Raw genomic sequence first — 11,976 nt, forward strand, 5'->3', positions numbered from 1 at the left:
AAAGGACTAAGACGTCGCTGTCCTCCTGGCTTCTATTGCCCTGAGGAAACTGGAATCAGTTTTTATCCTTGTCCCCCTGGGACTTACAACCCCTCCTATGGCCTCAGCCAGGCCGAGAGGTGTCAGGAGTGCCCTGCAGGTGAGGAAATGACCGAATACTCTGATGGTCCATGTAGGGCAGTGTCTAAGGGGGTGACCTCTGCATATCTCTTTTCCTAATCCACCAATATGTGTTTCACCTCTAGGAAATGCAAACATACAAATACACAGTCAAAGGAGGTTCCTTGTCCCACTGGTAGTGTCTCCCAGTGAACTACAGGTGTTTTTTGGGGCTCCGCAGACGAGTTTTGTTTACACTCAGGGTTTCCCAGAGGAGCGTGATCTGAGCTGGAGTGCAGTGTTGTCCCAGTTGTGCTGATGCTAAGGGAATGGCGCTCTCATAGTCTTCCTCTTTACCTTCCAATCAGTGCATGCAGCACAGCAGCTCTCCTGTTTTTTTCTCCCAGTTTACTGATACTCTTTTCCCTCTGTCGTCTTCCAGGAATGTTCTGTGGAGAATGGGGATTATCCTCTCCAAGTGGTCCTTGCTGGCCGGGATTCTTCTGCATGGGAGGTATGCACTTTAGTGTTCACAGTGCAAAAAAGGAAGTGAAAAAGTAGGAAGCTGTGGCCCTTTAAGAACTGGGGTTTGTACATTCTCTGTACAGTCTCTCCCTGGCTTTTATTGCAGAGAGCGCCAGGATAGCCTGAGGAATGCAGCTATGTGATAAGGTTATACTCACTCACATCAGAAGTTTCTCTAGCCAAATACCTGCTTTCTGAGGATAGTAGAAGGACTTAGGCAAAACTGCAAGAAGTAGACTCAAACAAGTTGTTACCGTAGGAATTTCACTGTTGTGAGCAAGTTTCCTGGCAGCTTTCAGATGGTGTTTGTATAAAATAAGAGTTCGTATTTGTAGGGACAAAGCACTACAGACAGCTAGGAAGGTAGTGGCAACTCCATCCAGTCCTTCCGCACAGTATTCAGTAACATTGAATTTTCTGTGCTGCATGCTGTAACCATGCTGCTGAGGATTAGTGTTTGATACGTTTCATAGAACCACAGGACCTGAGTTTAGGTGACTTAATAAGGATCTTGGCATTTACTTTACTTTTAAGTAAGTTACTGTGTCCTTGCAATTATTAAGGAACGGGTGAAGTGAGAGCTAACTGCAGAAGCCGAAAACCTCACAAATACATATTTTATAAGCCTAACTCTCTGGTTTTGACTGTTTGGATCTGGCAGTTCATCCCTTCCTCAAAATTTCTTTCAGGTCTTTACCAATTTCTGTGCTCTCTGCAGGGCAGTTGTCATGAATGTTTTACGAAGATCAAGTCCAAACTTAAGAGACCTTTGGATGCAGTCCAATTTAAAGGAAATGCTTGCAGCTAACTTTGTGGAGTGTTTGGCACACCAGTGAAAAGGGACCATTCATTAGAAACTGAAAGTCTTTTTAGTTCCTAACTTTCTATTTGCCAACTAGCATGTAAGCCCGGAGACTGCTCTGAAACAGCCGTCAACTCTAGTGCAGTCAGCATTCGGATCCATGTTTTGCAGTGTGGATGACAGGCCTTTGAACTTGAATAGATGCTTCCAATATTCTCATATAAATGCAATAGCTTCTGTACATACTGGCCCCTTCCACAAGCGGATGATTCAGAGTTTAGCATGGGAGATGGGCATTGGGGATCACTAACTTTAGTCCTGGTTGCAGCAGTGGGGACTCATGTAAGCTGTTCTCTTCTGGGTATCAGTTTTGCTGTACATTAGAGATGATGATGCATGCCAGAGAAGGGGTTTGTGAGCTATAGTTAAAGCTCACATTATTGTAGAGGCTTTAGAGATAACTGTATAACATGTGGTCATCGTATCCTTCCTCCCTGACATCCCAGCTTTTAGAGCAGTAGGTCTACAGTGAAATAAAGTAACAAGAAAAACCATCCAAATGGTTCTGTTCCCCTATGGTACTTCCTGTTAATTATTCCATTCCACTATAGATTTTTTGCTTTGTTGTCATAAGTAACAATCAGCTGTTTTCTTATTGCGTCTATGGAAATGTTTCTTTAGGCACGGGGGACCGACTTGCCTATGAATAGCAGCCCGTATCATTCAGGATACCTTTGTTCTGTCTTCCTCGTGTAGGAGCAAGTGTCCCAAACCCTGATGGAGCCATGAACACGAGCACTGGTGGCCCATGCCCACCTGGACACTTCTGCCCAGCTGGCACAAGCATCCCACAGCAGTGCCCTGTGGGCACTTACTCAGACAGGTAAGCTTCTTGGTTCTGTTGATGCTAATTTTTATAATTTTTATTTTCCTATTCTTTTTTAATTTCTCCCTTAGTCCTTTAAGCAACAGAGTACAGCTCGGTACGACCCATTAGACACACTTTTGCATTGATAATAAAAGCTTCGTCGTTGTTTTCACTTGGCCAGACGTGTAGGCATCGATGGTCTACCTGCTGAACTTGCACACTTGCCAACAGAAAGCCTGCTTATGTCCCTCACCAGGCTCTACAACTGGCAGGACTCCAGCTGCACAGCGTGTCCATCTGGATATTACTGCAGCTCTGCTGGCCTCATGGCACCCTCGGGACCCTGCTCAGCTGGGTACTACTGCCTGTCTGGAGCTTCCTCACCATCGCCTTCTGGTGAGCTGCACTGGGCAAACGTCAGTGTCTTCACCTGCCTATGTCCAATAATTAGGGGTTTTGGCAACAGGTGGCTTTAAAAAATGCCACCTTTTTCCCCAGTATTCCTGCCTCTGCCTTCTCTTAATCATCCAGGCAGCCCATATTAATTTTGTTTGAGGTATTTGTACCGCTGCATCCATGCCAAGGATGAAGCAGCAGATGGTCCACCAGTCTGTGTTATTGAATGAGATACTTGCACTGAACACTGGGAAAGTTATGGGTTCCTGCCTGTAATGGATGTAGCCTGATTCCTCCTTGACATTTTATTGTGTCTCAGAAATAGTAATTTCCAGGGAAGGGTTCCAAGTTCCTAGTGGACAATTCCATATTCTTCAGAATTCCTGGTATATGTGGAGTGTTCAGAAAGCTGATCTGTTAAATATACTTTGTTGTGACTTTGCATGTGAAGCAGGGAGGGGAGAGACATGGTGACACAGCATCAAATGATGCCAAAGCTGGGATATGGTGGTCATTCTAGTTACTTCGTTGTGCATCCTCTTGATCTTCTGGGATCCCAGAGAAGACATGATCCTCATTGGGTGGGATGTTAGCTCCCTCTGTTGGCATTGTCTCTCCCTCGGCAGCTCCCTTTATTGTCCATGTCTCTTCTACTTTCTGTGTCCTAGGTATGTGGGAGAAAGGAGGCCCTTGTCCTGTCAGCCACTTCTGCCCAGAAGGAACCAGCTTTCCCTTACCCTGCCTTGCAGGGACTTACAATAACCTCACCAGACAAGCTGCATGCTTCCCTTGTGCTGCAGGCTACTACTGCCCAGAAAATACCACCAGCTACAATATGAATCCTTGCCCAGCTGGCTTTTACTGCCCCAAAGGTGAGATGGGCCCACGGGACAAGGCGATCCATTGGCCAGGCTGAAACACCCTTCTTAAAGGCAAGAAATCATCTCCGTGAACAAAACGTTTCAGTTTCACTGGTTCTTCACAGAAAAAAAGGCCCAATCTTTTAAACTATAGATAAGGCTGTTGCTTAACACCCTCGCAGGCAAACTAAGCAGTGCTCAGAGACTGTCTTTGCTATGAGGGGCAAGCTGTGCACCATAGAGATCAGCAATGAGATAAACTGGCAAAGATGGCATAAAGGGATATGGCAGGATTAGTAGCCAAGACAGTATTTATCATGCATGAAAGATTCTTGCTCTCTTTATTCCGAAGGAACCAGGTTTGCTACTGAGTTTCCCTGTCCGCGGGGCTACTATAATCCTGATCCCATGACACAGAGCTTGGATAGCTGCTTGCCATGTCCACCTGGGCACTTCTGTGGGAAGGAGAACTTGACAGCTGCCTCAGGCAAGTGTGATGCAGGTGAGTCTGGATCTGTTTGGCTGTCGTATTACACAGCACTTGGGGGCAGTGTGTTTGGGAGGCTGATGCATATATCCTGCAGCTATTACCACAGCCTGGCCAGTCTGAATTGAGCACTGTGCCCATAAAGCAAAAATACTGAACTTAAGGTTGTAAGATCTCTTAGCATCTTTACTGATGTGGTGTTATATATAGAGGCATCATTGCATGTACCATTGCATGGAAAATTATGCCATGGTGGTGTTAAACTTTGGCGATATTAGTGTGTTCCATGTTCTGCGTGCTTGTGGTTGTGCTCTGCAGACATTACATGCAAGGTCATCCCAGCTGCTTTATTCGTGGTAATTTGTGGGGCTCTGTCATTGCTAGAACTTCTCAGTCGTGTTTTCTCTTCTCAGGCTGGTTTTGCATCTCAGCTGCTTGGACCTCACGGCCTTTTGATCTGGATAACTATACCAATGCCAACTGCCTCTGTCCAGCCACTGCCACTGGAGGGAAGTGCATCGCTGGTTTCTATTGCCCCAAAGGAAGCCCAGAGCCTCTCCCTTGCCCTCCAGGGTTTTACTGCAATGCCTCAGGTTAGTGTCTTTGGAGAACAGGAGTGATCTGTTTTGAGGGGAGTTAAAATAAAGGCGTTGTGTGGACAAGGAAATGTTTGCTCTTTTAAGAATTCGTTAGAGGACCCTGAAGTTAAGTTCTGCTTCTGAGTGATAAACCTGACTTTGACCAGAATTTGCTGTGTGACCTTGAGTGAGTCACTTTGCCTCTGTGGCCGTGTTTCCATCTTCAGAGGACCACTACAAACACACATACAAACATGGAGGATCAGGGTTTCCTGTCAGAATCCCCTGTTTTCTCTGCATCTGCAGAGCCTGCAGGTGCTGGGATACCGACTGCTGCTTCATTTTCTCACACTCCTTTTCTGTCCTTTCAGTATTCTTTCAGTATGTTAAATTGGAGCTGTTTTTATCCTGATACTTCCTTCCATAGAGCTGTGATGGTAGAGTAAGATGCCTTTGGTGTCTCATGGAGGGAGACTGTGAGTGGTTGTTTTTCCTGCCTTTCTCCCTTTGTTTTAGTATTTTGAGCACCATTATCCTCTCTGTCTTCCAGGTCTGTCTGTCCCCAGTGGGGAATGTACTGCTGGGTTTTACTGTAAAGGTGAAGCAGCTCTCCCTAAACCAACAGATGGTGTGACTGGGAATATCTGCCCTGTGGGGACTTACTGCAGTAAGTATCCAGCAACAATCACGACTAAAAATTTCGTGTCACATAATAGCTGAAATACTGAAAATTTCGTGTCATATAATACCTGAAAAACTGATGGGTGATTTTGACATCGTGGTGGCCAACTTGCCAGGGTCTGACCAGAGTACCCAAAGTCCCTGGATTCTTCCGCTAGTTCTTGCCCTGGTCTGTTCTGTGAAAGTGGTGAGTGACTCAATGCCTAAACTTGTCTGTCTTTAGAATGTAATTAGCTTCAGCTCTGTTTCCCTTGGTAAAATGAAGCTAATAATGTCTGTCCTCTCCCATGCAGAATTGTTTGATCTATGAGTGAAAAATAAGACTTTACAGATCGTGTTTCCATGCTGCTGTGTGCTCATCTTATCCCTGAATGCAGCGATCTCATTCGTTCTTTTATTGTTCATTTCTCTCTGTCTTGCTTCTGTTCTCACAGCTGCAGCATCAGCAGTACCCAGGCTCTGCCCAGCTGGCACATTTTCCAGCCTTCCAGGAAGGAGAACGCTTTCTGAGTGCCAGCCTTGCCCCTCTGGCTTCTATTGTGAAGTACCTGGCCTCAGTGCCCCAACTGGAGAGTGCTCGGAAGGTAAATTGTAAATAAAGTGCACTGCAGATTGACGAAGTCTCTGGGGACGTGCTCAAAGCAGCACGTATTTGTTTGTATTGGACAGGATCAAAACAAATGTCTTTCTGTGAGTCAGTGGTTTAGGGTGGAAAAGCCAAAGATGGAAATGCCATTCCCCTGCTGGGAGATCAGACAGGAGTCAGAGAGGTGCTGTAGACTGTACAGGCATCCAGAAAATAAGAGTTACGTTTTTCACAATATCACAGTGTTACTCTGTGCATCCTCATACTAGAGATGGCTGCTTATTATTGACTCTTGAGCCTTCCCAGGGATGGAAGTTCAGAGACTTGCTGCCTACCTTGGTCGTTTCCTTCTCTTGACTGCAGAAGAACAATTTCTGGCTCTGTGTGAAAAGGCCATTAGAGGTTAAAGTAATCCAGATGTGAAAGCAGAAATGTTACCTTCTGTGTATTCTGAAAAATTAAAATATTAGCAAGGGAAAACTCTGATGTTCAGTGTGAAAACTTTATCTGAGGGGTTTCAGTAACTGAAAGGAAACAGAAAGACCAATGCTGTGTCCCTCAGTGTTTTCCTGTGCCACCTGTAAGTTTTTCCTGTGTTCTGGGGATCACTGGGTGGTAAGTTTCCTTCTAAAGAGTGCAGCAAGTGGAAGGATTTGATGGTATATTTGTCCCAGCAGGAGTGTGATTCAGATCGATAGTAATTTAAGGTCAGCAGTAGATTTATTTTTTGAGTGGCCAGTAAGGTGCTTTGTGTGCCTGGGAGAACCTGTTAGGAGTCTTCTCTTTTAATGAGCAGCACCTCAATAGCTAGTATCTCTCAGTGACTAATTTAGCTCACTTTCCTCTGTCTTCACTGCAGGCTATTACTGTGACAGCCAGCAAGGGCCAGTTATTGATTTTACCCTTTACCCATGCCCGCAAGGTTTTTATTGCCCACCAGGGACGAACAGGAGCACTCAGTACAGGTGCCCTGCAGGAACCTTTGGACCAAGGCAAAAACTGAAAACTATCAAGGAATGTCAGAGATGCCCACCAGGAAAATACTGTGAATTCTCTGGACTTGCTGCCCCAACAGGTATATTGCTGTTCTGAGCATATTCGCTACTGCTAGAGAGTCATGCCAATGGCTGGTGGCTAGCACCAGGGATCGGAGTTAGGACTCCAGGATTCTGATCTCAGCTAAGGTAAACTGTCCCATTTCACTTCTTAAGAACCGTCCAAGAAAGAAAAAGATTACTTTTTTCTGAACAAGAAGTGAGAGAGGGACTGCAGAAACACGAATTCCTTGTATGTTACCTCATCAAAAAATCCACTGGGGAATTCTTCAGTGTCAAACCTGTCTGGCATTCTTTTCAGAATTAGTTTCTTTTTTCAGCCTAGTTCTTGAAGAACTAATCCTTTCACATAATAGATGCACATGCGATTAGGCTTAGCAGAGAGAGGGCACAATACCCAGCAATGACATCTCTCCATTTTTTTTCTAAGATTTTTTTTTTTGCACAGCTCTGATGATTTTTTGTCACTCCTTGTCCTGTATAGATAAAGGCCCTAATTCAGTAAAGCGCTTCAATAACATTCTCAATGTTTTAGGCTTTGTTTAAGGATGTGCTGAATATATGCCTAAAGAGAAATGCTTGAGTACTTGTCCAAATATGGAGGCAGCACTCAGTCTGAGCTCGATAAAGTGCTTCCCTCTCTAGGAACTGTCAGTGTGGCGTCTGCTACCCATTCTGCGCTCCTTACACTTAAAAGCAACTCCTCTGTTTGATCACTAATTAGTAGACTGGCAGGTGGCTCTGCACAGTGGCACAGCAAATGACTGTATTTCAGTCTGTATTCTGAAATTTGCATTTATGTGTCTATTATTTTAATACATTTATGTATTTTGTATATGTTATTCTGTCTTCTAGGAGACTGTGCTGAGGGATTCTGGTGCAAAAGCGGTGCTCGAGTAAGAAACCCCCAAGATGGAGAATCAGGACTTCCTTGTCCTCCTGGTCATTATTGTCCTGAAGGTTGGGTGCCTTGCTAAAGTATAATTTTTCATAATTCATAGAAAGCATGAGGTGGCGTTTCCTCACTCTGGTGCAATTGATTTTGCCAGGCGTACCACTTCCATTACAGTGCCCTCCTGGCACATGGTCTGGCAGTGAAGGCAGTAGGAGTTTGCAGGAATGCCAGCCTTGCCCTGGGGGATATTACTGCAATAGCTCTGGGCAGAGGGCCCCCTCGGGACACTGCAGCCCAGGGTAAGTAGAAGAGCAAACACAATTACGTACTCTGTAAGGAGAGGTGTTCTACAAGGGGTTGTCTTTACCCTTTTGAAATAACAGCGTATGTTCCCGTATTCACGGCTGCAGGTACTACTGCATCACTAGGGCCCAGACCCCAACACCCACTGATGGCCTCTCAGGAGCTCCATGTCCAGTCAGTCACTTTTGTCCTCTTGGATCCAGGAGTCCAGCACCGTGCCCCCCTGGCTCCTACATGCCTCACACCCGTGGAGAACAGTGCTATGCTTGCCCAGTGGGTGAATACTGTGTCTCTGGTGACAAGCCACAGCCATGTCCCCAGGGTGAGTTAAGGTCCCACTTAAATGTCTGGTTCGTCTTTGATTTTTCCAAAGAGTGCTGATTCTGATCTTTTCTTTCTTTTCCAGGGTATTTCTGTCCCAAGGGCACAGCTCTTCCAATTGCTTGTCCAGCAGGGTCCTATAACCCTTCACAAAGGCAAGCCAGTTGCCTCCCCTGTCCTAAAGGGTAAGAGTGAGACAGTGGTCTTAGCGTTGTATGTATAATATACTAATATTACAATGTAAGTATTGGAAATATACTAATATTTTAATATACATATTGGAAATTGTTTATGCAATCGTCATGAAGGAATGTGTGGTGGGAAAATTAGTTATTTTTACTACTGAAAGGCACTTGTCTCTGAGCAGAGCAGCTGCTGGGCACTGTTAAGCGACACTGTATAATTGATTATGGGATCAGGCAAAGTCCTAAACCCGGGTACAACTACACTGCAAGGGAATTTAGATCAGAAGGCTATTCAGAACAAGGAAACCATTGACACCATAGACTTTTTTCACGTCTGATGGTTCTCTTGGCAACAGGCTGGCAGAAGCCTGTTGAAGTCTAAGAGGATCTTGTGTAGCACCTGATGCCGAGTCTGGTTTTTCCTTGGGGAATTCATCTCCAATTACTGACTGGATTTGACCTTGTTTGACTTGTACAAGTTGATGAATCACAGCCTGGATGTGTTATGACTCAAGTTAAGAAAATTATGTCTCTGTGGCTTTTGCAATTATGCCATCAATTTGTCATATGAGGAAACAACTAAGAATGTAGTAATATGCATAAGTAGGTCTCTTTTGTGGTCAATACAGCACAATGCAGCAGCCACATTAGACTATCCAGTCTCACCATTAAGTCATTATTCAGGTACTTGTGGATAGAATAATGCTAGAAGATGTCTTTTTTTTTTTTCCCTCCTTTTTCTAAATCTCTCTTTGGACCAGATTCTTCTGCCCCAAAAATTCCTCTTCCTTTTTGGAGAATGAATGTTCAACTGGCCACTACTGCCCTACCGGTACTGCTTCTGCAACTCAGTTCCCATGTCCTAAGGGGACTTACAACCCACAGTCTGGAAGCAGCCTGATGTCTCACTGCACCCCCTGTGACCCAGGTAAACAGCAAATAAGCATATCTCAGGATGGTCATGGGAGAATGTATGAAAACGTATGTTGAATGTTCTTGAGCTTCAGTGGTTCAGTGGATGAATTGTGTAAGTACGTAGCTTGTTCTCTGAAATATTTTCCTGTTTTTTTCTGGCAGTACTAATGGCATTGCATTGCTTTTTCAGGGCACTACTGTGTGCTTGCAGGGCAGTCGCATGTTACAGGACCCTGTTTGGCTGGGTTCTACTGCAGCGGAGGTGTCTCTAGTCCAACACCTACAGATGGTCTTCTGGGGAACACGTGCCCAAAGGGAACTTACTGTCCTCTGGGCTCTGCCTTTCCGCAGCCATGTCCTCCTGGTTATTATAGCAACTCAACTGGGAATACTGGGATTGAGGACTGTCTCCTATGTGATGCAGGTACAATATTGAAAGAAAGGATTAACAAGATTCTAGCCAGATACCAGCATTTCTAGGGCTCCTGAGGAACTTTGTGGTTCTAGAGCAGGCCATCATGAACAGCTGCTTTCTTGGAGAGAGATGTTAAATACAGCACAGAGAGACTGAATCTGCCACTTTTCCACATAAGAGGATACTTACAGTGAGGCACAAGCTTCTGTGCTCTTAGCTTCCCTTACCACCCTTTCTCTAGATGCTTTTGTACTTAGAGACGATACAAGGAGTGCTGTTTGTTCACGTATGTAAGCTTTGTACTTCCAGCTATTCCAAGGAAAGCATCTCCAGAAGAATAGATGTGGGTGACATCAAACATGAGGCTTCAGTGATTATTTCCTCATTACGTACTTGCTGTTGTCTGTGTGACCAATATCATTATGGTCCTTTTGTGGTCCCTCTTAATTTCAGGGTATTTCTGCAATGGAACTGGACTTGTGTCTCCAACTGGACTTTGTGAGGCTGGATTCTACTGTAGTGGAGGAACCATTTCTCCTAAACCTCCTAGGGTAAGCTGTGCTTGTGATGTAAATAGTGTAAAATGTCATACCTGTGGAACTGAAGACCATAAGGTCACCTTAGTTCTTTTGCCCTAGATTAAACTGTCCCTTACTACATTATCTTCTTTATCAGGTCCATCTGGTTTATTGGTAGTCAAAGGGGCTAGAGGTGGCGAAATACACCTGGCCTCCTTTCAGCTTTTACATCTAAAAGCTGACCAAAAATAGTTCTGTCTTTGCATATTGATGCCGCAAAGCAGAGTGGAATGCCTTATCAGATTAAAATTACGGAGGTTAGGAGTGCATGAATTTGATTAGAATACTGCATCTGTCCGCCCTCCTCCTAGGCAAAATATGCTAAGAATTTTTTAAAGACGATAACTTGGTAAGACACTGGGTTTATGCCACAGCTCTCTGCAGGCTATGAATGAAGAAAGGGTGGTGCCATCTTCCAAATGGCCAGCCCAGCGAGATTTGTTATGGGCAGAATTCTCATCCCTTATTTTGGAAAAGGATAGGTGTGTAGCCTTAAGGACTGAAGGATGAGCACAGGATTTGATACCGCGTGTCTAATTCTCTTCACCATTAGAATCTGACACAGATCTTTTTGCAAGGCTGTCCTCTGAGCTTGTAGACTGTAACTGCGGTGTTTTTCTTCAAAGACAACAGTCAGTGGAGGACCATGTCCACCTGGACATTACTGTGTTGTGGGGAGCAGCAGAGCCCAGCCATGCCCTGCAGGGAGTTACAGCCCGTCTTGGGGCATGGCACAGTGTTTGGAGTGTCCAGAAGGCTTTTACTGCACAACCGCTTCCACAAACTACACAGATTGCCCTGCAGGTAGGTCTGATGGCACCTGCCCACTCATTATGGGAAATTTTGTTTAAGGCATTAAGCAGATGCCCCTGCAGCTTTTTGGAGTAGGTTTGCCGTTGGACTTGTTGCATGAGGCATGAATCTCTTCCACTGGACAGATCAATCATCTTGATGAAAGCACATAAGTTCTTTGGGATTCACTTCCTGTCTCAATGTGGGAAGTGGTAAATGGAGCAAACAGTTTTGACAGTAAACCTTTGAGATCTTCTCACTTTGACACTTTGAGATCTTCTCATTAAAAGACTACATGCTATTAAAACTATCGCTAATCCTCAGCCCTGATCAGCTTAATTTTATGCAGCCAATGTGCCGTAGCTATTGCAGAGTAGTGATAAATTGCAAGACGGGCCCACCATCATAGCTTGGGATCAGTCCTTCTCAGAAAGAGATGAAGAGAATGCTGTGTGTGCAGGTTGAGTATTCTTTCCACACTATTAACAGTGGGTGTTAACCTTTATGAAACCTGTCTTTTCTTTCCTAGGTCACTATTGCCCCAGGCATACAGAATTTGCCACACAGTATCCTTGTCCCCCTGGAACCTACAGTGAAGCTTTAAATATCTGGGATGCTTCTAAGTGCCAGCTGTG

General features: G+C 44.8%; 1 protein-coding gene across 1 annotated transcript; it reads left to right on the forward strand.

Annotated features, from left to right (window-relative positions):
• Nucleotides 1-7,843: 7,843 nt before the first annotated feature.
• Nucleotides 7,844-11,945, forward strand: LOC141732471 (uncharacterized). Its single transcript, XM_074561515.1, has 6 exons — nt 7,844-7,897; nt 7,987-8,131; nt 8,243-8,457; nt 8,542-8,641; nt 10,425-10,522; nt 11,871-11,945. The coding sequence occupies exons 1-6, from the start codon at nt 7,850-7,852 to the stop codon at nt 11,943-11,945; spliced, it is 681 nt and encodes a 226-aa protein (XP_074417616.1). The 5' UTR covers nt 7,844-7,849.
• The last annotated feature ends 31 nt before the right edge of the window (nt 11,946-11,976 follow it).

Source organism: Larus michahellis, chromosome 17 (assembly GCF_964199755.1).
Source record: "Larus michahellis chromosome 17, bLarMic1.1, whole genome shotgun sequence".
Taxonomy (NCBI): Eukaryota; Metazoa; Chordata; class Aves; order Charadriiformes; family Laridae; genus Larus; species Larus michahellis.

Excerpts from the sequence above, each read along its gene's own strand:
- LOC141732471 (XM_074561515.1), top strand. The coding sequence starts at position 7,850 with ATGGAGAATCAGGACTTCCTTGTCCTCCTGGTCATTATTGTCCTGAAG. Across the intron at positions 8,132-8,242 it reads TCGGGACACTGCAGCCCAGG|GTACTACTGCATCACTAGGG; the intron begins GTAAGTAGAAGA and ends TCACGGCTGCAG. Across the intron at positions 8,458-8,541 it reads GCCACAGCCATGTCCCCAGG|GGTATTTCTGTCCCAAGGGC; the intron begins GTGAGTTAAGGT and ends TTTCTTTTCCAG.